This window comes from Aulonocara stuartgranti, assembly GCF_965226115.1.
Source record: "Aulonocara stuartgranti genome assembly, chromosome: 22".
NCBI classification, from domain to species: domain Eukaryota; kingdom Metazoa; phylum Chordata; class Actinopteri; order Cichliformes; family Cichlidae; genus Aulonocara; species Aulonocara stuartgranti.
In genome coordinates, this window is record NC_138957.1 from 2,509,692 (window position 1) to 2,532,102 (window position 22,411).

The 22,411-nt window shown below is 41.9% G+C and overlaps 2 protein-coding genes across 2 annotated transcripts in view; both read left to right on the plus strand.

Moving 5' to 3' along the window:
* The first annotated feature begins 1,263 nt into the window (after nucleotides 1-1,263).
* LOC309698602 (protein NYNRIN-like) lies at nucleotides 1,264-6,338 on the plus strand. Its single transcript, XM_082521152.1, has 2 exons — nucleotides 1,264-4,436; nucleotides 4,503-6,338. Exons 1-2 carry the CDS (start codon nucleotides 2,655-2,657, stop codon nucleotides 5,145-5,147), a joined length of 2,427 nt encoding a protein of 808 aa, XP_082377278.1. The 5' UTR covers nucleotides 1,264-2,654; the 3' UTR covers nucleotides 5,148-6,338.
* Nucleotides 6,339-7,636: 1,298 nt separating this feature from the next.
* The window catches only part of LOC309698623 (thrombospondin type-1 domain-containing protein 7A-like), a 180,982-nt gene continuing 166,207 nt past the window's right edge, over nucleotides 7,637-22,411 (plus strand). Inside the window, exon 1 of the mRNA XM_082521193.1 lies at nucleotides 7,637-7,915. Within this exon, the coding sequence (XP_082377319.1) occupies nucleotides 7,762-7,915 (154 nt within the window). The 5' untranslated portion in view covers nucleotides 7,637-7,761. The remainder of the gene's footprint in view (nucleotides 7,916-22,411) is intronic.

Genomic DNA, 22,411 nt, shown 5'->3' on the forward strand with positions numbered 1-22,411 from the left:
AGCCCCAACCAAGTACAAGCCTAATTTTGAGGAAAAGAAGTGTGAAGAGAGACCAAGCACAGAGACGGCCCATATTTAAGAGCTCAAAGAGTAGAAAAGTGAGTTTTGAACAAGGAGCTCCTGACCCTGGTTTAAGTCTGCCTCTAATAGCAGGTCCAAAGAACGAACCAGTTTATCGCGCCTATAAGGTGAGAGATTTGGAAGCATTGGTTAAACAACTTCCACCAATAACCAAGGGAGAACATTGGGAAGGAGAAGAATTAGCGCTGGGCGATTTTCGCGCTTTGGCCGGACGTTGTATGCTGGGTGGTGGGTTAGCAGATGTAGAGCAGATAGCTCAAACAACCAGATATGCAAATGACCTACAATACCATGAGGTGCAGAATGACTTAGCAGATGCAGTCCGGGAGAAGTACCCAACTCCTAACTCTGGAGCCATTCCAAAAATTATTTGGGATCCCAAAAACACACCCAGAGAGTGTTTAGCTAAAGCAAAGGAACAATGGTTGTTAGGAACAGGAATACATCCGGGGAAGGAGGGTGAAAGTAGAGCGTGGTTTCGTTCGGCAGTGCTGGCAGGGCTGCCCAACCAGGTTGCAGTTGACTTGGAAAAGAACCCAGATTTTGCCGTTGCAGACTCGGTGCAGTGGGATAGACATGTGACCCACAGACTTCAGCGGGAACAGGATTTGACGAACAAACAAAAGAAAGAGTTAGATGAAGTACAGGCGCAGCTGCTTAGGCTGCAGCTGGGTGAGGCTCGTGAAAAATATAATGCGAAGAAAAAGAACTAAATAAGACTATAATGGTGGCAAGGTCTCAGCCCGATCCTGTGCCTGACTGGCCAGATCAGGATCCGGGTCTCTACCCTGATGACCGTTGGCCCGCCAATGCACCAAGGCAGCGTCAACCCGTAGGGAATTGGGGGACCGGTGGACCGCAGAGAGGGCGTGGTGGATCCGTGAGGGGAGGACAAAGGGCTCGGAATCCAGGGAATCCTGGCAGAGTGTCTTGGACTGCGTGTCTGAGATGTGGAGCAGAAGGACACTGGGCCCGAGATTGCCCTGAACCGCCGCAGAACTATCAGGGGCGAGGCTATCAATCCCAGGCACGAGGAGGCCCAAGACAAAGAGCTGCTTACAGGGGAGCACATCAAGCTCCAAACCCGAATGCAGCACCAGCCCCCCAGTACCCAGTAGTCGACTGGGGCTGGGAGGGGGAGCAATACTGACGGAGCCCGGAGAAACCGAACAGTGTGGGAACGGCAGAACCCATGCTGTCGATGACCGTGGAAGGCACTGAATTGCCCTTCCTGGTGGATACTGGAGCAACATACTCAACATTGAAAGACACACCAGACAGTGCAACACTCTCCTGTCACACAGTTAATGTGGTAGGCTTTTCCGGGATTCCAATGACACTGCCATTGACAGATCCAGCATTGACACAGCTGGGAAAACAGACTTTGAAGCACCAATATGTGGTGTCCTCACAGGTGCCTGGAAAATCTCATGGGCAGGGACCTGCTTGTGAAACTGGGATCACCTTCAAAGACTCAATATCTAGTCCAGAACTCTGAACAACCCACTGCCGAAATCTAAAGGGGGAGGCTAGTGGAAGAAGGCATTCTGAGACATTATCAGCTGTGGAAACCCTGGATGATGAGCCTGGCCGTCTACTCCCCTCCGCGAGATCCTTTCCACGTTACACTCTTTTATGATAGGGAAGATAACGATATCTATCGGGAACAGTTCCAGTCTGATCTTGAGGGACAGACGTGGAATGTGCAAACACATAACATTTATGTTGGACCAGAAGGTGTGGCCGCGGCTGTGAAATTTACTGATGAACAACTGCCTTGGTACAATGTGGGAGAGGATTCAGCCCCTCACATTACATTGGCGGTCCACGAGGGTCATGGGCCAAGAGATCTGGGACCAATGGTCAAGCGGGCGCTGGACAACGCATGCTGGCAAAGCACCCAAATTCCAAATGTCTGGTATGCACCAAAATGTAAAATATATCGCATAACTTGTTTGTCCAACGATGCAGTGATCTTAGAACATAAAGAAATCTCCAGAATACATGGCAGGGAAAGAATGGATCATCCTGATGCAGTAGCTGAGCTCTCAAAATTGCCTGGTACTTTGTGGTCCGCAGGGCCCACAGATGTAGGTCTAGCTAACTGTTCGCCTGTCCTGTTCCAGCTGAAGTCTGACATACCATTTAACAGACCATAATAGAAGCACAAAACTGAAGACCAAGAGTGGTTCACATGTATTGACCTAGCGAATGCATTCTTTTGTCTCCCACTGCACGAGTCACTCAGGGACATTTTCTCATTCACATACAGAGGCCGCAAATTTAGGTACACACGCCTACCACAAGGCTTTGCACTCTCACCAGGAATTTTTAATCAGGTGTTGAAAGAGGCATTGTCCCCATGTCAACTGCCAGGGGGCTGTAAATTAATACAGTATGTTGATGATCTTCTTATTGCAGCCCCGTCAGCAGCGGCCTGTACGGCAGCATCGCTCGTGGTGTTGAACAGATTGGCGGAGTGTGGCTTCAAAGTGAGCAAAGAAAAACTGCAGTTGGTCCGGCCAGAGGTAACATTCCTGGGCCGGGTGATCGCACACAGATCAGTGGGGCTAATGAACACACACAGAGACCAAATTCTGACACATCCAAAACCAAGAACTGTGAAGGAGTTGCTTTCCTTTCTTGGCTTGACAGGTTACAGCAGGCAGTTCATTCCGAACTATGCGGGTAAAACGGCCCCTTTAAGGGACATGATCAAGAAAGTTGGTGTTCGAAATCTGAAGGCTGAATTGCCTTGGACGCCGGACACAGAGACAGCGTTCATTTCACTAAAACAGGATTTGTCAAGAGCCACAGATCTGGCCACACCTAACTATGATGAGGCATTTTATCTTGATGTTTCAGAAACAAAGGGAGTTGTGAATGGTGTGTTGTTTCAGAAAAAAGGGGGAGGTAGGGATGTACTTATGTATGTCAGCATAAGATTAAATTCAACAGAAGCAAGGCATCCCACATGCACACAACACGCAGCAGGAGTAGCAAAGATAATTCAGAAAACAGCACATATAGTGAGGGAACACCCACTGAAAGTGCTCACCACACACAGTGTAGTGGCCTATGTGAACTCACAGGTATTCACAATGACTCCACTGACGCAACAAAGGTTGAGCAAAATTTTAGAGGCGCCAAATTTGATATTCACACATGAAGGAATAAATATGGCAGACCTAATGGGGTCAGGAGAACCACATGACTGTATTAAGAAAGCCCAGGTTGAAGGAAAAATCAGGGAAGACCTGAAGGCAGAGCCCATATACGGAGCTGAGGATTGGTTCACAGATGGATGCTGCCACAGAGATGAAGAAGGATTGAAAGCCGGCTATGCAGTAGTCTGTAGAGTAGGAACTGAGTTTCAGGTGAAAGAAGCAGGAAAAATCGAGGGACAACAGTCGGCCCAGAGAGCTGAAGTGATAGCCCTAACTCGAGCCCTGAGGTTGGCTAAAAACATGAGAGTGAACATCTACACTGACTCAGCATATGCGTTTGGAGCAGCTCATGTGGAACTGGTTCAGTGGAAGAGAGCCGGGTTCAGAACGGCCACTAATGCACCCATCTGTCACAAAAAGGAAATGGAGGAACTGGAAAAGGCCCTGGAGGACCCAGACGAGGTAAGTATTATAAAATGCAAAGGCCACTCACAAGCAGACAGTATGGTGGCAAGAGGAAATCAGAAAGCTGATGAAGCCGCAAAGGAAGCAGCGGGCTACAAAGGACAGAGACAACTGGTGCAGGTAACCCCAGAAGAGGAGGTTAGCACTAACAGCATGGAAGAAGTTAGACAGGCTCAGGAGGAGACATCCCCAGAGGAAAAGGGGGTGTGGGAAAACAAAGGAGCCTGGCAAGATGGCGGTTTGTGGAGGGGGCCAGATGGGCGTCCCGCTTTAACGGTCAAAATGGCGGAACAGAAGGTGAATGAGGCTCACGGGCTTGGTCACGTGGGAGTGAAACAGATGGAGAGAAATTTGTGCCGATGGTGGCATCCTGATTTGAGAAGGATGATACTGGAAAAGGCCAGAACGTGCCTAATTTGTGGGGCACACAACCCAAAGCCAGCAGTAAAACCTGAAGCTGGTAAGTTTCTCATGCCAGAAAGGCCAGGAGAAGAGGTCGTGATTGATTATACCGATATGATTGATACAGGCCCAGGTGGGGTGAGGTATTTGTTGGTGTGTGTGGATGTTCTGACTGGATGGCCCGAAGCATGGGCGACCAAATGTGAAGATGCGAAAAGTGTGATTAAGTGCTTAATCAATCATTACATTCCAAGGCATGGGTTTCCCAAGAGAATTAGATCAGACAATGGTACTCACTTCAAGAATAAAGATTTGCAAGAGGTAGAGAGGATGTTGGGAGTGCAACATAAGTTCGGGACGGTCTATCATCCTCAATCTCAAGGAAAGGTAGAGAGGATGAACCTAAATTTGAAAAACAAGTTGGCTAAAATTTGTGCGCAGACAGGGCTAAATTGGGTCGCAGCCCTGCCCATTGCTTTGATGACCATAAGATGTTCTGTTAACCAATCCACAGGTTTCACCCCTTATGAGCTGCTGACTGGGAGACAGTTTCCAGCACCCTGGACAGTGGTCCCGGTGGAGCAGCCCAGGACAAGCAACAGGTCTCATGCAGAATATTTTAATGAGTTGAAAGCTCTTGTGTCCAGCTTTACAAAACAGGTCACTTGTGAGAGACCCACGGGGAACGGAGAGGTCCCGGACGCAAAGGCAGTGTGGCTGAAGGTCATTAAGCGAAAGTGGAAGGAGCCCCGCTGGACTGGTCCGTATGAGGTGACCGCCCGGACGGCTACAGCAGTCCAGCTGAAAGGGAAAGGCGACACCTGGTACCATTGGTCGCAGTGTGCACCCGCACACGAGAGCTTGGTGGAGGAAAATTCGTCTTCAAGGAACGCAGGTGTCAAGGAACAGAGGCAGAATAAACCTCTTCACCTGTGTAACGGGCCGACCAGTAGTCCACCTGGAAGGCCGAAGAAAGAAGAGCAGCCTAGGAGGAGATCGCCGCGCCTACAGAAAGGAGTGGTAACAAATTGAGAGTTTGAAAAGGGGTGGTTCAAATAAAAAGAGTAAAAAAGGGAAAGTGGAAGGGGCTTGTTCTGTCAATTATGTTGTCTCTATCTGTATTGGTGGGTATTTTGGTGACTTGTGGTTGTTGTCTCATTCCTTGTGCCCGAAGGTTGGTAGAGAAAGTGATTGTAAAGGCAGTGGACCCTGGGGCGGTGGCCCCTATGTCCATGATGCCGATGATGGATCTGGAGGTAGCCGAGTGGACTGAGGAGTGAACAACAACCTGTGTATCGACCTCTGGTGTGCCAGAGGTCGTAAGGGGGAATTGTGGGGATAAACAAAAAGTATTTTACCAGCATAATATAATCTGCAGTATGATCATTGCTTTAACAATGTAACAGATAGCTTTAAGATGGCCTTAAGATGTTTATGATGATGTTAACTTTGTATTTCAGGTGCAGTTATAACTATTTTATACATATTGCATATCTGTGCTTATTTGAGTTGATGTTCAGGTTCTTTAAAGGTCGTAAGCCTCACTGACGTGACTGTTCAGGTGATACATGCTGAGGGAAAACTAGAACATAGAAGGAATTGCAATACATGCTTACAAAACACTTATATCAGTTTATTTTATTATCTTTTATATGTTCATATTCTTGTATTAAGGTTTTAGTAGAGGTTCTTGGTTAAAACATTTATTTAGTAGAAGACATACACATAGTCTCAGTGAGCTTCTGGTCTGGTAAAAGGTCAGAAGTGCAACAGGTGAATTGAGAAAGAGCATTTGAGGACGAGACACAGACAGTAGGTGAAGAGGTGACACAAAGAGCATGTGAGGTCAACACACACACACACACACACACTTTAAATTAGATTTATTTAGAGGAGAGGTTAGTTATGTTTGGCTGTAACTGTAAAATTGTCTTGGTAAAAGAGGAACCGTTTCTTGGTGTCTCGGCAAGAAAGAGGAACAAGACAAGAACTGAAAGGTAGACAGGAAGGGCTAGCCATGAAAATAGAAGATGATTTTCTAGGTGAAAAGTCATGATGATGTTGATCTGATCTATGTATAAAATGTATCTGTGACGCATGAAGGGGCGTCAGTAAACAAACCCTGATGTTATAAAATAATTGTTTGTGCTTTAGTAAGTTGAAGATCAATTGCTGTGTTCAGTGATCTTCCCACATGTGAATTAAAATCTTCGTTTGACTTCACCCGGCCGGACCAGTGTGGTTATTTTTCGATCACCTCTTGTACCCTTTCTCAATTCTTGAATCTTAACAGTCCTTAACCTTTCTTTCAACACCTATTTACCTGTAAAATAAGCTGGTGCAAGATGTTCATTATTAATATTTGCTTTATTTAATCAAAAAGTAGAAAATCAGGGATGAAATTACAGATTGTTCCTCAGTCTTTTTAGTTTTTAGTATCAACTCAACAAAAGAAGCAGATTAAATACTAACCATCAGTCGATATTACACCTCGAGTTTCAGTCTGAAATGACCACAGTCTTGATACTTTTGGTTTCTGGTGAAGAACGTCCAACACATACCATGGAAACGTTGATCCTCCAAACAGAGCAAGGCACCTGTGCAAACAAAATCCATATCACTGCAGAAGCTGCATGTCAGTTATCAAAGCTGAATAGAAGTCATAAAAAGTACTCTGATGATCAGCCATCCTGGAGCTTATATATCCCTATCCTGCACCACAGCACTGGAATTGCCATTCAGATTTTCCCAGATCCCAATCCACTAGATGTGCCAGGACAAGCCCACCTGGAAATCTGCAATGCTTCAAGAGTTATGAGCTGGTTTGCCAGTTAGTGGGGAATTTGACCAAAACTGGACAGGTGGTTTGAATATTTTGGCTGACTGGTGTATATAACAATATTATCTACATACCTGTCAGTCTGCCCCAGGGCAGCTGTGGCTACAACCCTAGCTGCCTCCACCAGTGTGTGAATGGGTGGATGACTGGGTGTGTAAAGCGCTTTGGGGTCCCTAGGCAGGACTAGTAACAGCGCTATACAAATACAGGCCATTTACCATTTACCATTTACCATTTACATACCCTTCTTTTGACACATCCATCCATCCATGGTCATTTTTATTGTAATAAAAAGTTAAAATACAATAATGCTTTAATAGGAAAACTGCTGCTGCTTACTTGTTTATTTCACCAACAAACACATCTCCACATTCTTGATTCAGCTACCTAGAACTTCTCTCAGGTCTTTGTAAAACAGCATGAGAGATGAGTGAGCAGGGCGGGTGGACAGGATGTGTGTGTAAATGTGTGCATAAACTGCTTGTGTGTGTAAGAGAGAATGAGACAGGCAGAGAAAGAGCCGAGAGAAAGGGAGGCGCTACATTACCCGGCATACAGCAGCAGGAGCAGGCTGGGCTTAGGGATCTATTGTTCCCTGTTTTATTACTGCAAGAGCTCATTCGCACTCATTAAGTAGCCAGGGGAATAAGAGAAACCCAGAGGGAGAGGAGAGCGTGGATTACTTCTTGGATGCGGTGGCGTGGACAAAGCAGAAAATTCACTTGAGTGCCGCTCTCTACCTTGTGGCCAGGCTCACATTTTCCTCTCGATTGCATTGGGAACAGCAGTATTTGCCGTGCGGTGGCCATGGGGACGGCCGGCAGAGGTATCAGGATCCAAGAGGTCTTGAAAGGAGCCCCACTCCTCTCTCTCTGGACGTTAGCGCTGCTGTTTTTATCCATGTGGGAACTGGATGCACAAACTGCAGTGGAAACTCGACCCATGTACATCTGGCGAACAGGTACAGTCCATCCTCTCTGCTCGTTCAGTCCTGGTCCCTGAGACACTGAGTGACTGGATGGATGTTCTAACCTTACACTCTCGCTGAAATATTCATATGCAAATGTTTGTGTACATAACACAGTACATAAGGGGAAATGAAAAGGGTGAACATGCTCTTTTTTGTTTCTTTCACTTTTTATGATTGGATCAATATATCTCATAAATTAATATTTTTTTTAAACCAAAAGTTTATTTTCTCATGGTCTTTTTGTGGTTAATGCACTGGAGCCATCTTGCTACACTAGAGTTTGATAACATATTTGCTGCAGTCCCTGAAGTGAATGGGGGTTTTGCCCCCGTTTGGGGGGTGGAGATGTGCATTGTGCTCCAGTCTTTTTGGCAGAGCACTCCCCCAGACAGAGACAGCTGGAACACTTTGATTGCCTTATGCTGCTATTGGACTCATTTATCACATTTTGAGATGTGTGCAATTGATAAGAAATTGTGTGTGTAGCAAAGCTGCATATGTTACTATGTTTCTGAGTGGGGAAAAATGGAAGCTAGCTGCGAAGGAAGCGACACAAACACAAATAGTAATTGACTATTGATGCAGGTGTTTTTGGTATCTGCTGATGACTTGTGAGTACAGCAGCTTTACTGTCTAAACACAATACAAGGATCCTCACTGCTGCTGTTTAGGGTGGTGCCTCTCACCATCCAAGGTTCATTCACTCTGTGAGAGCAGCACATGGCCAGAAGGACACAAGGGAGAAAGAGGGGAGGAGGATAGAGGAGGAGTGATGAAAGCAGAAATTGGGGGTGGAACTGTGTTGACCCATTGAGACAAAGGTGCCCTTTAGGGGCAGCTGGAGATGAATGTTCTCTTTCTCTACTGTCTAATTTCTCTTTCTCTGGATCAATGTCCTGGTTTCACTGGGATTCTGCAACCGCTGTACCACCAGTGACTGATCAATGAACATAACCTGGCAGTAAAGCTCAGCCTGCATGAGATCAACTATGGCTTTTGATGAAGTCTAAAATATGATCTGCAATCATTTGTTTATGAAGAATAGCATGTGCAGCGTAGTAATCATCCGTGGGGTTGAAATAAAAATATTTCCGAAAAAATCTTTTAAAGAATGTTCTGCAATGTTTGCGTCCCCTAATTGGTTAAGATTCCCAGATGTGTATTCGGGACACCAGGAAAAACATTCACAATAAATTATTCCTTTTTTCTTTATACCAGCATCTGTGTAACATCTATTGCTGTAAAGTTTCTTTTCATTTTTATGTGGAAAATGATGGTAGCAGGTTGATGGTACATGTGCTTTCACCTGTTTTGTTTACTTTTTCTTTTGTTTGGTGAGTTTCCTCCTTAGTAGAAGTGAGACACCAGTATTGCTTAATGGTTTTTCTTTTAGAGCTGGTTTTATGCTATTTCACACTTGGACTACTTTCATTTAACGATTACCCTCATTTTACTTTCTGATTAGTTGGATTTATGCATCGAAATCGTCGTCTCTTTAATGGAAAAGCTTCTTTTGTTGCTCCTGACCTGCTCAGGTAATTTTGCTCTCAGACTGGCCTCTATTTATAATAATTTAGAATACTGATTTTGTTGTGAACATTATCCGTTTTTTAACACAGTATAGGATATAAAATAATTTTAACCAGGTCTGACTTCACAAGATAACACTAGACGTGATTGTGTGCACTTTAAAAAATTATTTCCTTCAAACTGAGACTTTGTTTCCTTTCCCCTTCAATCTTCGGGCAGCGGGTTACTCCAGTATAAAAACACAACAAGATAACACACAAATAGGTCACACTCACTATACGTTCTCATCAAAGATCATTTATTTATTCCTGTCATAGCTGTTGTTTACAAGCTTCATTGTTCACACCATGTGCAAAGGAATGGAAATCCTTTTGTATTATGTGCTGTACCTCCCACTGTGTTAAAGCAGCGGATGAGATTAAGGGCAGAGAAACCAGAGCAGATTGGCCAGACAAAGTTAACCTAGATACGGTATAGACATGTTTGTGTGGCGTCTCTCTTCTTGGCCTAAGTGTGTCTGTGCTTGGCACTTGGGTGCAGCTCTTGTCACCCTGACAGAACAATGGCAGCAGTGTAGAAAAAAACAGTCAGTGTTTTTGTGCATGCTGGGGTGTTACTGCCTAATCGGGTTCTTGTATGATATTAATAAATTCTCATTTCATCATTTTATTATTTTTACATTTATTCCATGTTGTCAGATTAGGAAGTATCAAAACCCTTGGCAGTCCTGATCCTTTCCCACAATAAATAAAGCCGCCTGCTGAGATCTCAGGAAAAGAGTTATTTTGAGTGTCAAATTCTGTATGAACAAATGTCCTGGTCACTTATAGGCAGGGTTTTAATAGTTTTGCAGTTTTCATTAGTTTTTATTTTTATTTAGTTTTGACTTCAGATTTTCAATTTTGTATCAGGTTTTATTAGTTTTTACCTTTTGTTTGCTAGTTTAGTTTTTATTTTTTTTAAAACCCTTAGTTTCAGTTATAGTTTTCGTCGTGTTTGCAACAATGAAGTGTAACAATATCCCAGTTTCATCATATCAGTCATGCTCTTCTGCTTATCCTTGGGTATGTTGCTCTTCCAGCTACCATACCCTGCACCCTGGACAGGTCGCCAGTCTGTCGCAGGGCTAACACGCAGAGACAGACAACTCACATCCCCACCTATGGGAATAAATAAATAAATGAGGGCAGATGAACAACTATTGATAGCAGGCAACTATAAGATATATATCTTGGCCCCAATGAGACTATTACCTCTTGCAGCTCCGGGTGAATTGCTAAACTTTTTGAAGGCAAAAAGTTGCGCAGATATCCCAGTCTCAATAAACATATTCACCAACGCTTCCTCTCGCTTGTGATGTTCCTGCGAATGGACCAACCAGCAGCCATCGGCTCGCTGTTGGAAGCACTGCATTAATGGTTTTTGTGGAGTTGTCTCGGGATGCATCACACGGGTTAGCTTCTGTTTCTGGGGATGAGGCTTGGGCGTGCTCCCTTACCTTCTCAAGCTAAGCTAGGTTAGCCTTCTTGTGTGAGCTTTTCAAAGGTTCCCTTTAGAAATGTTCCGCATAATTTGTCTCTTTCCACTACAAGACACTTGCTTTATCTAAAACGCAATCATATTCAGAGTAATATGAAATTGGACTCTGGCGATTTCTCCCGACTTTTGCTGACGTGATTCTGCGCGTGGACGGAGCAGCGACACAGACGACTCGACTAACGTACTGCCCCCTGCTGGCACAATGAGACACAGCAAGAAAAAACCTGGAAACTACACTTCACTTTCACCCGACGCTATTGAAAACTAAACACATTTTCACTATAAATCCAGTTAATTTTAGTTAGTTTTGTGAACGCTCATTACAGTTTTAGTTAGTTTTCCGTTTTTTGCAAAGTCTTGTTTTTATTTTTATTTCCGTTAACGAAAATGTTTTTTCACTTCTAGTTTTCGTTAACGATAATAACCTTGGTGATAGGGAAAGGAATCGATCCCTCTTCTGCTACAATCAGCTGATTTCAATGTGTGCCAGAGGAGGAGGTTACAGTCTACAGCATGGATATTATTTTACAATGGATGGGTACTATTTTATATAATTTTATATTGCTTTCTCCTGGGAGTAATTAAGTAACATACACGTCTAATGCATGAGTTTTTTTTTTTACAAGCTAACATTTATTAGAAGAGCTTGTTTTTGACAGACTTCACCTAACCATGCAGCCTGCCTTAAGTCTGAACTGAAAAATGAAGAGATTCAATTCAATTCAATTCAATTTTATTTATATAGCGCCAAATCACAACATAAGTCGCCTCAAGGCGCTTCATAGATACAGAGAAAAACCCAACAATCATATGACCCCCTATGAGCAAGCACTTTGGCAACAGTGGGAAGGAAAAACTCCCTTTTAACAGGAAGAAACCTCCAGCAGAACCAGGCTCAGGGAGGGGCGGCCATCTGCTGCGACCGGTTGGGGTGAGAGAAGGAAGACAGGATAAAAGACATGCTGTGGAAGAGAGACAGAGGTTAATAACAGATATGATTCAATGCAGAGAGGTCTGTTAACACATCAGTGAGTGAGAAAGGTGACTGGAAAGGAAAAACTCAATGCATCATGGGAATCCCCGGCAGCCTACGTCTATTGCAGCATAACTAAGGGAGGATTCAGGATCACCTGGTCCAGCCCTAACTATATGCTTTAGCAAAAAGGAAAGTTTTAAGCCTAATCTTGAAAGTAGAGATAGTGTCTGTCTCCTGAATCCAAACTGGAAGCTGGTTCCACAGAAGAGGGGCCTGAAAACTGAAGGCTCTGCCTCCCATTCTACTTTTAAATACTCTAGGAACAACAAGTAGGCCTGCAGAGCGAGAGCGAAGTGCTCTAATAGGGTGATATGGTACTACAAGGTCATTAAGATAAGATGGGGCCTGATTATTTAAGACCTTGTATGTGAGGAGCAGGATTTTGAATTCAATTCTGGATTTAACAGGAAGCCAATGAAGGGAAGCCAAAACAGGAGAAATATGCTCTCTCTTTCTAGTCCCTGTCAGGACTCTTGCTGCAGCATTTTGGATTAGCTGAAGGCTTTTCAGGGAGTTTTTAGGACTTCCTGATAATAATGAATTACAGTCGTCCAGCCTGGAAGTAATAAATGCATGAACTAGTTTTTCAGCGTCACTCTGAGACAGGATATTTCTAACTTTAGAGATGTTGCACAAATGGAAGAAAGCAGTCTTACATATTTGTTTAATATGTGCTTTGAAGGACATGTCCTGGTCAAAAATGACTCCAAGGTTCCTCACAGTGTTACTGGAGGCCAAGGTAATGCCATCCAGAGTAAGAATCTGGTTAGATACCATATTTCTAAGATTTTCAGGGCCGAGTACAATAACCTCAGTTTTATCTGAATTAAGAAGCAGAAAGTTAGCGGCCATCCAGGTCTTTATGTCTTTAAGACATTCCTGCAGTTTAACTAATTGGTGTGTGTTATCTGGCTTCATGGACAAATAGAGCTGGGTGTCATCTGCATAGCAGTGTAAATGTATGCTATGTCTTCTAATGATGCTGCCTAAGGGAAGCATGTATAATGTAAACAGAATTGGTCCTAGCACTGAACCCTGTGGAACTCCATAATTAACCTCAGTGTGTGAAGAGGACTCTCCATTTACATGCACAAACTGGAGTCTATTAGATAGATATGATACAAACCACTGCAGTGCAGTACCTGTAATACCTACAGCATGTTCTAATCGCTCTAATAGGATATTATGGTCGACAGTATCGAACGCTGCACTGAGGTCTAGTGCAGGACAAGCACAGAGATGAGTCCACTGTCAGAGGCCATAAGAAGATCATTTGTAACCTTCACTAAAGCTGTTTCTGTGCTGTGCTGAGCTCTGAAACCTGACTGAAACTCTTCAAATAAACCATTCCTCTGCAGATGATCTGTTAGCTGTTTGACAACTACTCTTTCAAGGATGTTTGATATGAAAGGAAGGTTGGAGATTGGCCTATAATTAGCTAAGACTGCTGGGTCTAGAGATGCTTTTTGAGTAAAGGTTTAACTACAGCCAGCTTGAAGGCCTGTGGTACATAGCTGATTATTAGAGATAGGTTGATCATATTTAAGATCGAAGCATTAATTAATGGCAGGACTTCTTTGAGCAGTTTTGTAGGAATGGGGTCTAAAAGACAGGTTGATGGTTTGGAGGAAGTAATTATTGAAGTTAACTCAGAAAGATCAATTGGAGAAAAAGAGTCTAACTTCACATCAATGGTACTAAGAGTAGCTGTAGATAATATTACATCTGTGGGATGATTACTGGTAATTTTTTCTCTAATGATAAAAATTTTATTTGTGAAGAAGTTCATGAAGTCATTACTAGTTAACGTTAAAGGGATGGTTGGCTCAAAAGAGCTCTGACTTTTTGTCAGCCTGGCTACAGAGCTGAAGAGAAACCTGGGGTTGTTCAAGATGCAGCCCACTATTTTTGTCCATGGTGCAGATGGGTGGCTGAAATTTGCGACAGTACTAACGTGAAAGACATGGGTTCTCTGGCGACTGCAGCAATATGTTCAGAAGTGAACATGGAAATATTAATAAAGAATCTGTTAAATCATTCCCTGCAGGCCATTTTAAACCAGACCAAAAATGGACCATGAAACCAACAGATGAGTCATCAGCCTCCACATTACACCCATATGTATGGAATTTGGTGACAATGTGTAATTTGGCACAGTGTGGTGTCTTTTGGCAGATGACTAGATTTGTGTCTGGGCGTGTCTGGAGTATAGAATCCACAGACAGAAGGTTTGGGATCAGCTGGTCTTCCTCTTTAAATGTTATCTCCCTGTTTCCTCTCCAGTCAGTCACACAGCTAAAGACTTTCATTCATGACCACTGAGTGTCATCTTTTGTAGTTTTGAACAAGAAAAACATCTGACACTGTTTTGAAGTTGTTACATGGCACAAATAACTTCTAAACAAATTTCAGAGATTCACAGTTTATTTTCTATTTTGGGGGGAAATTATATAATCATATTGCTAAACCTTTCTGTTACCTTTGGAAAACAATAAGAAACCTAAAACAACACATTTAAGTACGGCCTTTCACATAGTTAAGTCTTACAAATACAAAAACAAACATAGTGGTCTGTACAAAGCATCTATGTTTAATCATTTTGATAAATTTTCAGACACTGCAGCAGCTCCTGGCAGTCCTGAAAACCAGTTACTGGTGCTTTATATGTCTGCGCTGCACTTACTCATCTGTTTAAAGCAACCTTTGAGGCATAAACACAACTGCCAGTGTAAGTGATGCAGTTGTGTGCTGGTTGGTCCACTGTGGAACAACAAAGGTTTCTGTAGAGCTGCACAAATCAGAGCAATGAATGATGGAATTTGATGGGGCAGGTCATCTTGTCCAGACTCAGTAAGCTTCAGAAAGAAGCAATAAATGAAGGTTATTTAATGCTGTAAAGGTCACACACAGAGAATAACACTGTGTTGTGGCATCGTTCGCATGCAGCTCTGTTTAAGCTCTTTGCTGCAGATGCTCATCTCTATGTGGCACACAAAAGAGAGAAGAGGCTTCACCTCGAGTCACATGGCTTGCTTATTGTTCTTCTTCACCCCCACAAAATCAATCCCCCAACCTCAGCCCTCACCCTCTCTCAAGGTGACCTTTAACCTACAAGCTGAGAGGAGTCTTGAGAGCATAAACATTAAAAATGAGGCAGGAGTTGAAGCTGAAGCTGCTTCTACAGATCAAGTGTTTCTCTGGGTCAAGTGCTTCATTCAGCTATTTAGACTGGCCAGTTTCATGAAGCAGTTAAAAGATGACATAATTAATTATAATTAAGGAAGACGTACTAAAAATATTTTGAATGTCAGGGTACCAGTACTGGCATCATCATCATTAATATTATTGTTTAAAAAGATCAAAAAGATTTCAGTTTCCTGAGGAAATATAGCCTATTTATCCCTTTGTTATGTACAGTCTCTGTATTGGTCTTCCAGCTCAGTCTGATTTCAGTGTGGATGCTCAGGTATATATACTCCTCCACCAACACTGTGTCCCAGTACAGACTGGTTGTGTAGCTGTCCTGTTCCTTCAGATGTTGATCTCCATCTGTCTGATCGTCACCGTCACATCGCGAAGCAGACAGTTTCTCACAGAACAATCCAGGAGCACTTCATCCTCTTTCTCCTACCTGTCACTTATGCATCCAATAATTGGACATAATTTACAGTAGTTTGAAAAACAGTTTGCCCTCTTCCTGGTTTCCTAGTGTTTTGCATATTTGTCACACATGTTTCAGATCATCACATTTTTTTAATGTTAGACAAAGATAGAGTTTTTAAATCCATTAGGGGAGAAATGCAATGCAAACCTACCTGGTCGTGTGGAAAAGTCATTGCTCCTCCTGTTAAATCATGAATTAACTGTGATTAACCACAGTTTTCGAAAAACTGACTTCAGTTTCACTAATCACACTCAGGCCTGATTACTGGAAGGCCTGTCAGGAAGTCAGGAAATCACTTAAATAGCACCTGTCTGACAAAGGGGAGCAGATCTCAAAAAGCAACACCTCATGCCACGACCTGAAGAAACACCTGAAAACAAAGTCATTGGAAAGGGTTACAAAGCCATTCTAAGGCTTTGGGACTCCAGTGAACCACAGTGAGAGCCATTATACACAGATGGAGAAAACTTGGAGTAATTTTGGTAGGTTGGTCACTCCTAGGAAGCTTCACCAGAGCTCCACGAGCACATCGAAGACTCAGGAGGTCACAAAATAACCATTAAAGAAGGAGGAAACCACTGCAGACCAAAAAGAACACAAAGGCTTGTCTCAGATTTCCAAAAACATCTTGATCAAGACTTTTGGGAAAATATTCTGTAGACCAAAGCTGAACTTTTTGCAAAGCGTGAGTCCTATTACTTCTGTCATAAAACAAACACAGCATCTGAAGGATGTCGGTCCATCACTACGTGACCGCAAGCTGAAGCACACTTGGGTTATGAAGCTGGATGATGATCCAAAACACAGCAGTCTACCTCTGAATGGCTTAAGAAAAACAGAATGAAGATTGGAGTGGCCTAGTCTGAATCTGGGATGCTGTAGCATCACCTTGAAAAGGTGGTTCATGCTCAAAAACCCTCCAGTGTGTCTAAATTATAGCAATTCTGCAAAGAAGAGTGGCTCCAGTGTTAGGTTTTTCCCTTTAATAATAAACACTTTCATTTAGAAACTGCATGTTGTGTTTTCTCATGTTATCGTTGTTTAATATTAACATTTGTTTGTTGATGTGAATCATTTAAGTGTGACAAACATACAAGAAAATAGGAAATCAGGAACAGGACCACACAACACAACTTTGTAGTTTATGCCTTTGTGCAGTGCTGAAAAGAAACCTGAGGGCATTCCTGCTTTCCTCTTTCTTTAACAAATAGGAAAATGTTCCAGCTTTAAAGACCTTTTTCTTCCAGGAAAGACAAAGGGTTTCTAAATATGGAAACATTTCCCTCCAGCAAATGTGTTATCTGCTTTAAGACGTGTTTGTGAGTAATACCAGAAAGTCACTCTTTGATTTGTTGCTTTCTTTTTCAGAGGAGCTACAGTAGCCATAGTCATACAGCTCAAGTTATGATAATGCACTCTGTGCGAGTAGATGACTGAAGAAAAACGTAGTGGAATCATCCAAGCTTAGTTACAGCACTTTTTAAAAGACTTTTGCATTTATAGATGTACTACAATAGTTTTTCCCAAGGCTGTGTATTCCATGACTGTAATCTGAACTGGACGATTTCCAGGAAATATTATTAATTGTCAAGTTTTTGTTTTATGTCAGGACAAGACCAAGACTGAAATACTGAGATGGCTTTACATTTACATTTCAACAAATGCAAAAACACTCAGTCTGCTCATTGCCCAGATGTATCTGGGGTGAGAGCAACTAAAGTAAATACAGGACGAAGGTCATTTATGTTCATTTCACAGCCAGTTGCCAGCCTGTACAGACCTTTGCACATCTATAGTACCTTGCTGCATTGAGAATACAGCAGAAATTTGTAGCTCAAACTTGTAACGCACACCTGGTAGTTGGTGGGATCACAGTCGGATCATGTTCACACCATAAACAAACCAGTCTGGAGTTCATTTTGAACCGTACCTCGACCATGTCCTCCAAAGGGTCTCGGGGTCACACCCCAGTGTGTTTACCCTGTTCGTACCTGCAACAAGGAGGAAAATGAACCAGAGTTCAATTTAAACGGACTAAAAACTGCAGATGTGAGAACATCCTTAAAAATCACCCAATATATCAACTTAATCTGAAGTGAACTCAGAGTCAGATAAATATTCTGTATTTTTCAGTGACAATGTAAAAGGCGTTCTGTCCTCCTTGGTCTCTGACTAAGCTTATAATCAGGGGTGTGTTAGGTGAAGCCTTCCTTAGTTCTGGTGCAACAGGCTTAGGCTGCTGTACGTTACACTGATCAAAAATGGTTTAATAACTCAAGACAAACTTGAGTTAACAGTAACATGAATGCCATCTCTCCCAATATGATCAGTTTGTTCCCAGAAAATTTGTAGTACTATAATGTAGTACTATAATTACAATACAGTTACAGTTTTGTTGTTACTTGTATAACAAAGGTTGTTCTGTTATCTGCACGCTGGGTGAATTGAAAAGGAACAAAACACATAAACATGCTTTCTCAAGTGTGCTACAATCAGCTGATTTCATTCATGTGCTAAAGGAGAAAAATGGTGGCGTAGTCCACGGCTTTTCATGAGAGGAGATATGAACAATAAACCAGGCAACTGCCACCAGGACACAAACAAGCATCTCTACAGAGAATATGCTAACACAAAGCTGCCTGCGAACCCAGAGTGTTGTTCAAACTGAGTGTATAAAGACCCCAGCAGCCACAGTTTGGTCTTGAACATGTAGCAAACTCAGTGAAAAGCAGTCAGGCTTGTAGCGTTGCATCCTCCATTCGTACAGTGCTGTGAAAAAGTGATTTATTAGGTTTTTGCACATTTGTCACAGAGAAACACCTACCCAAACCTGCCTGGCCCTATTTAAAAATTATAATTGCCTTCTACACTTAATAACTGATTTGTTTCAGCACAACTACAGTCAACTGTCTCCAATACCTGGCAGTGAGTCTTTCACATCACTGTGTAGCAATTTTATCAACTCTTCTTTGCAGAATTGTGTCTACATGTGTTTCTATTGTATATGTAAACGTTTCTGGGCTTGCTTTCAGCCTTGCTTTGTGTTGTCGGCTTTGTGTTCACTAGTTGTTGTTTGACTGTGTTTCAGGACATTTATTAAGTGATGCAAAAGTAGCAAGTAATCTGTAATACATACCCAATGCAGTTTATGAAGCTCAGGAGGAAGGAATGATGCCATGCAGCTGTGTATGTTATCACAGCTAAGAAAAAAAAACTAGTGTGTTACCAAATTGGGATAATCCATTAGATGATTTACCACATGCTTGTTTGTCGGGCTATGCTTCCTCCCTAAAGTCACCAAGTGTGGCGTCCCAGCTTCTTGAGAAAACCTCTACCTGGTTAGTGGCAGCTGAACACTGCAAAAACTCAAACTGTGCAATCTTGAACCAAGTATATTTGTGTTATTTGTCAAAATAATCTCATCACTCTTAAAATAAGACAAAATCAGCTACAGAGTAACATTTCAGTAAGATATAGGAACTTGTTTTTAGACTGATCATTTCCACTTTCCATTTTTTCATTTAATACAAGATAGTTTTGGTTGGAATAAGTGAAAAAAAAAAAATCTGCCAATGGAACAAAAGAGTGTGTGTCTCTGGCTTTTAGTGTTTCTAAAAAAATAAAATAACAAGAGGTCACTTGGTGGTCTCCGCTTGTGTTTGTGTCTTAGGAACTCATTTAGTGGGTATGCCTGGGTCCCAGTGACGTCCCCAAGACACTGAGCATAAGAGTCATTTGTAAAAAAGATATTGGTATCATCCACAAATCATATGAATCTCAGTATGTCTAAGACTACATATGGTGTTTATATATCATTTGAATAACTTTGGACCGAGCAAAGTTTTTAGATCTTGTGTCAGCAGAGTGTCAGCTGAAGGTGAATACTAATAGAGGTGGGCCTTTAGAAGATGCCAGGTGATGAAAAGCTCTTTACGCTTCTTAGGCCAATCTGCTGGCATGCTCCCATTGCTTACCAGGAGGTAACAGGTTTAGCTGCGAGCAGGAACACATTGCTAATCTCTAGGATGTGCAAGTTTGCCTTCAGTGCTTTGTGTCAGAGAAGCTCCATGAGACAGGCAGTTTTGTGTATTTGAATTCAAACCATTACCTCTTCCCAACCCAATATTGCAATTTCATTAGCTAAAAAATATCTAACTAGTATTTCTCTACAAGTATTTGTTTGTTTCAGTACTTCAGTGTTTTTTTCTGTCAATGCTGTTTGTAAACAGGAACTGAGTTTTGGCTTCAGCAGGTCCTGTATGTCTGCTGCAGTGAATCCATCCATTCTTTGTTTAAAGAAAGATTTGACCACGACCGCTGATTAGATTTAGGGTATGTTCACAGTCACCAGAAGGAGCCACGTCTGCTGCTGGGAAGCCTAACAAGTCTTATATGGCTCAACATTTTCAGCATTTACTACATTTTCATTTAGAATTGATGGTTAAGAAAGCACAAGAATTATAAGAGCATCCTTTAAATAAATTTGCTGACTTTATGACCCACACAGATGATTTTTAGATTTTGATGTTGCTGATTGTGAATTTGATGAACCCTGTGGTCTCATCATCCAGTCTTTCTAAAGACACCCATGAGAAAATCAGTTAGTTACTCCGTACACTGTAATCCATTCATCAGCCAAACTCACATGTATATTTTGTCCTCTTTTCTGTCTGTTAAAGAAGAAAATTGTAATTGCAATTGTATCTCCAAATATCTGATGCATCAGTTCACTAATTGTTCCCCAGAACACATTTAGTCTTTGTCATTTCCAGAACACGTGTGTGGCCAGCGTTATGGAGCCCACACTCTCTCCAGCATTTCCGTGTTTCTTTATCCGTTTGCTTTTAAATCTTTATGTGATCATGTATCGCACCACGTTTTTCCAGGTAAACTCCTGGATTCTCCAAGTGGTGGTTGTATGACGTGCTATGCACATATTTTATCCCAGGTTTTATTCTCTAATTCAGGGTTGTCCAAACTACGGCTCGCGAGCCAACTGCAGCCCGCCAACTGTTTTTAATTGGCCCGTTCTAAAAATATAACAGACTGTAGTTCACACACAACATTTGTGCTTAACTGTATTGTACTTCTTAGCTGTCAAGCAAGCAATCAAAGAAAACACTGGCTCATGCCCACCAGAAATAACAGAACCAAAGAGATGCAAGATTGCAAGTGATCGCAGAATTGCAGAAAATTTTAAAGTAGGCGGAAAATGAATATTTTTTCATGGAAACCCAGAGAAAGTGTTTGTTTGATTTGCCATTATGCAAATCACAGCCTGCTAACCCAGCAAACAATTTTTTTCCAAAGAGCAGCCAAAGCTGTATGTGTGCATGAAAGCAGTCCGGGCAAAGCTGCGTCTCTTCAAGTCACAACTGTGCACCTTCAGTGGCGCGCATGTCTCCATGCTGACCAAAATCAAATGTGAATTCCTGAATATCAAGCTCTTTGTCGTCCTGTAGGGTCCACCTGGATTTCCTTCCTGTAGTAGTCTCTTGACTGTATAGGATATGTACAGGAGTCATAACTTTCCCTTAATATCTTTATTTTTGCAATGAATCCAAATTTTTTCAATGTTTTGAAATTGACAAGTTACCCAATCAAATGCCTTTTAAGCATCAATGCTCAGGTTTTCTCTTTGGCACAGTAATGTTACCATGAGCTTGGTGGCCTTTTATATAGCCCGTCTGGTCTTCATCTATTTCTGATACCAGTGTGTTCATTTTTTTCAGAAATGATCGACGTATATATTTTATAGTCTATATTTAACATGGAGATTGCACAAACTACAAGCCAATCTTCCTTTTTTGGTTTTGGTATTCCTGTGATTATCGCTTCTTACCATGATGGTGACATCTTATTTTTTTGAGTCCAATTGAAAGTGGCGTGAAGTACTGATATGAATTCTTCATTAAATAATTTGTACTATTGTTTACTATTCACTACCAATTGATTTTTCTGTTTAAAATTTTATAGCTTTGTTAATTTCTGATGTATTTCATCTTAGGAAGTTCCACTGATGGCAGAGCCAGTTGCTCTAAAAAGCCATTCATTGTATTATCTTTCTCCGCTGGTGGTTGTCTATAGAGGTGGTTATAGTAATGATGAAATGTCTTTTTTCTGTTTATTTGAGTGTGGGTCTTTAATTTTCTGTGCTGTGTTTCTCTCCTGCTTTTTCTTTATTCATCTTGGTAGATGTTTTGTTTATTCTGGGCCCATTTCATAGGAACGCCTCTTTAGAAATAGATGCTTCTTTTCCACCTCTTCAAGTAGAATATCTTTTTTTTTTCTTTTCAGTTTCTTTAACCTGGCTGTGGTCTGTCTGATCGTTGATGTTTTTAATTTTGTCCATCTATAAATTGATTTTATTTGCCAATTTTATTTATTTGTTTAATATCTTGTTGTTGTTTTTTCAGGAGTCATTGTTTTCAGTTTTCCATGATTAACTGCCCTCAGCACATTATCATTAACTGTGAAACATTTGTGCCTGCTGGAATCAACTCGCTGAAACTAGCTGAAAATTGAAGTATTACATGTAAATCTTTTAAGCCCCAAGATGTTTTACAAGTATTATATGGACATAAATTACAGTTACTGCTCTTAGTTAAGAGTGATGTGCAAGGATGTAAGACTTCTATAACTTCTCAGCATCCTTAGAGAGAAGACAGAAAAGAAATTTTACAAATCTTAAAATGAGGTTCTTGCTTATCACAACTGT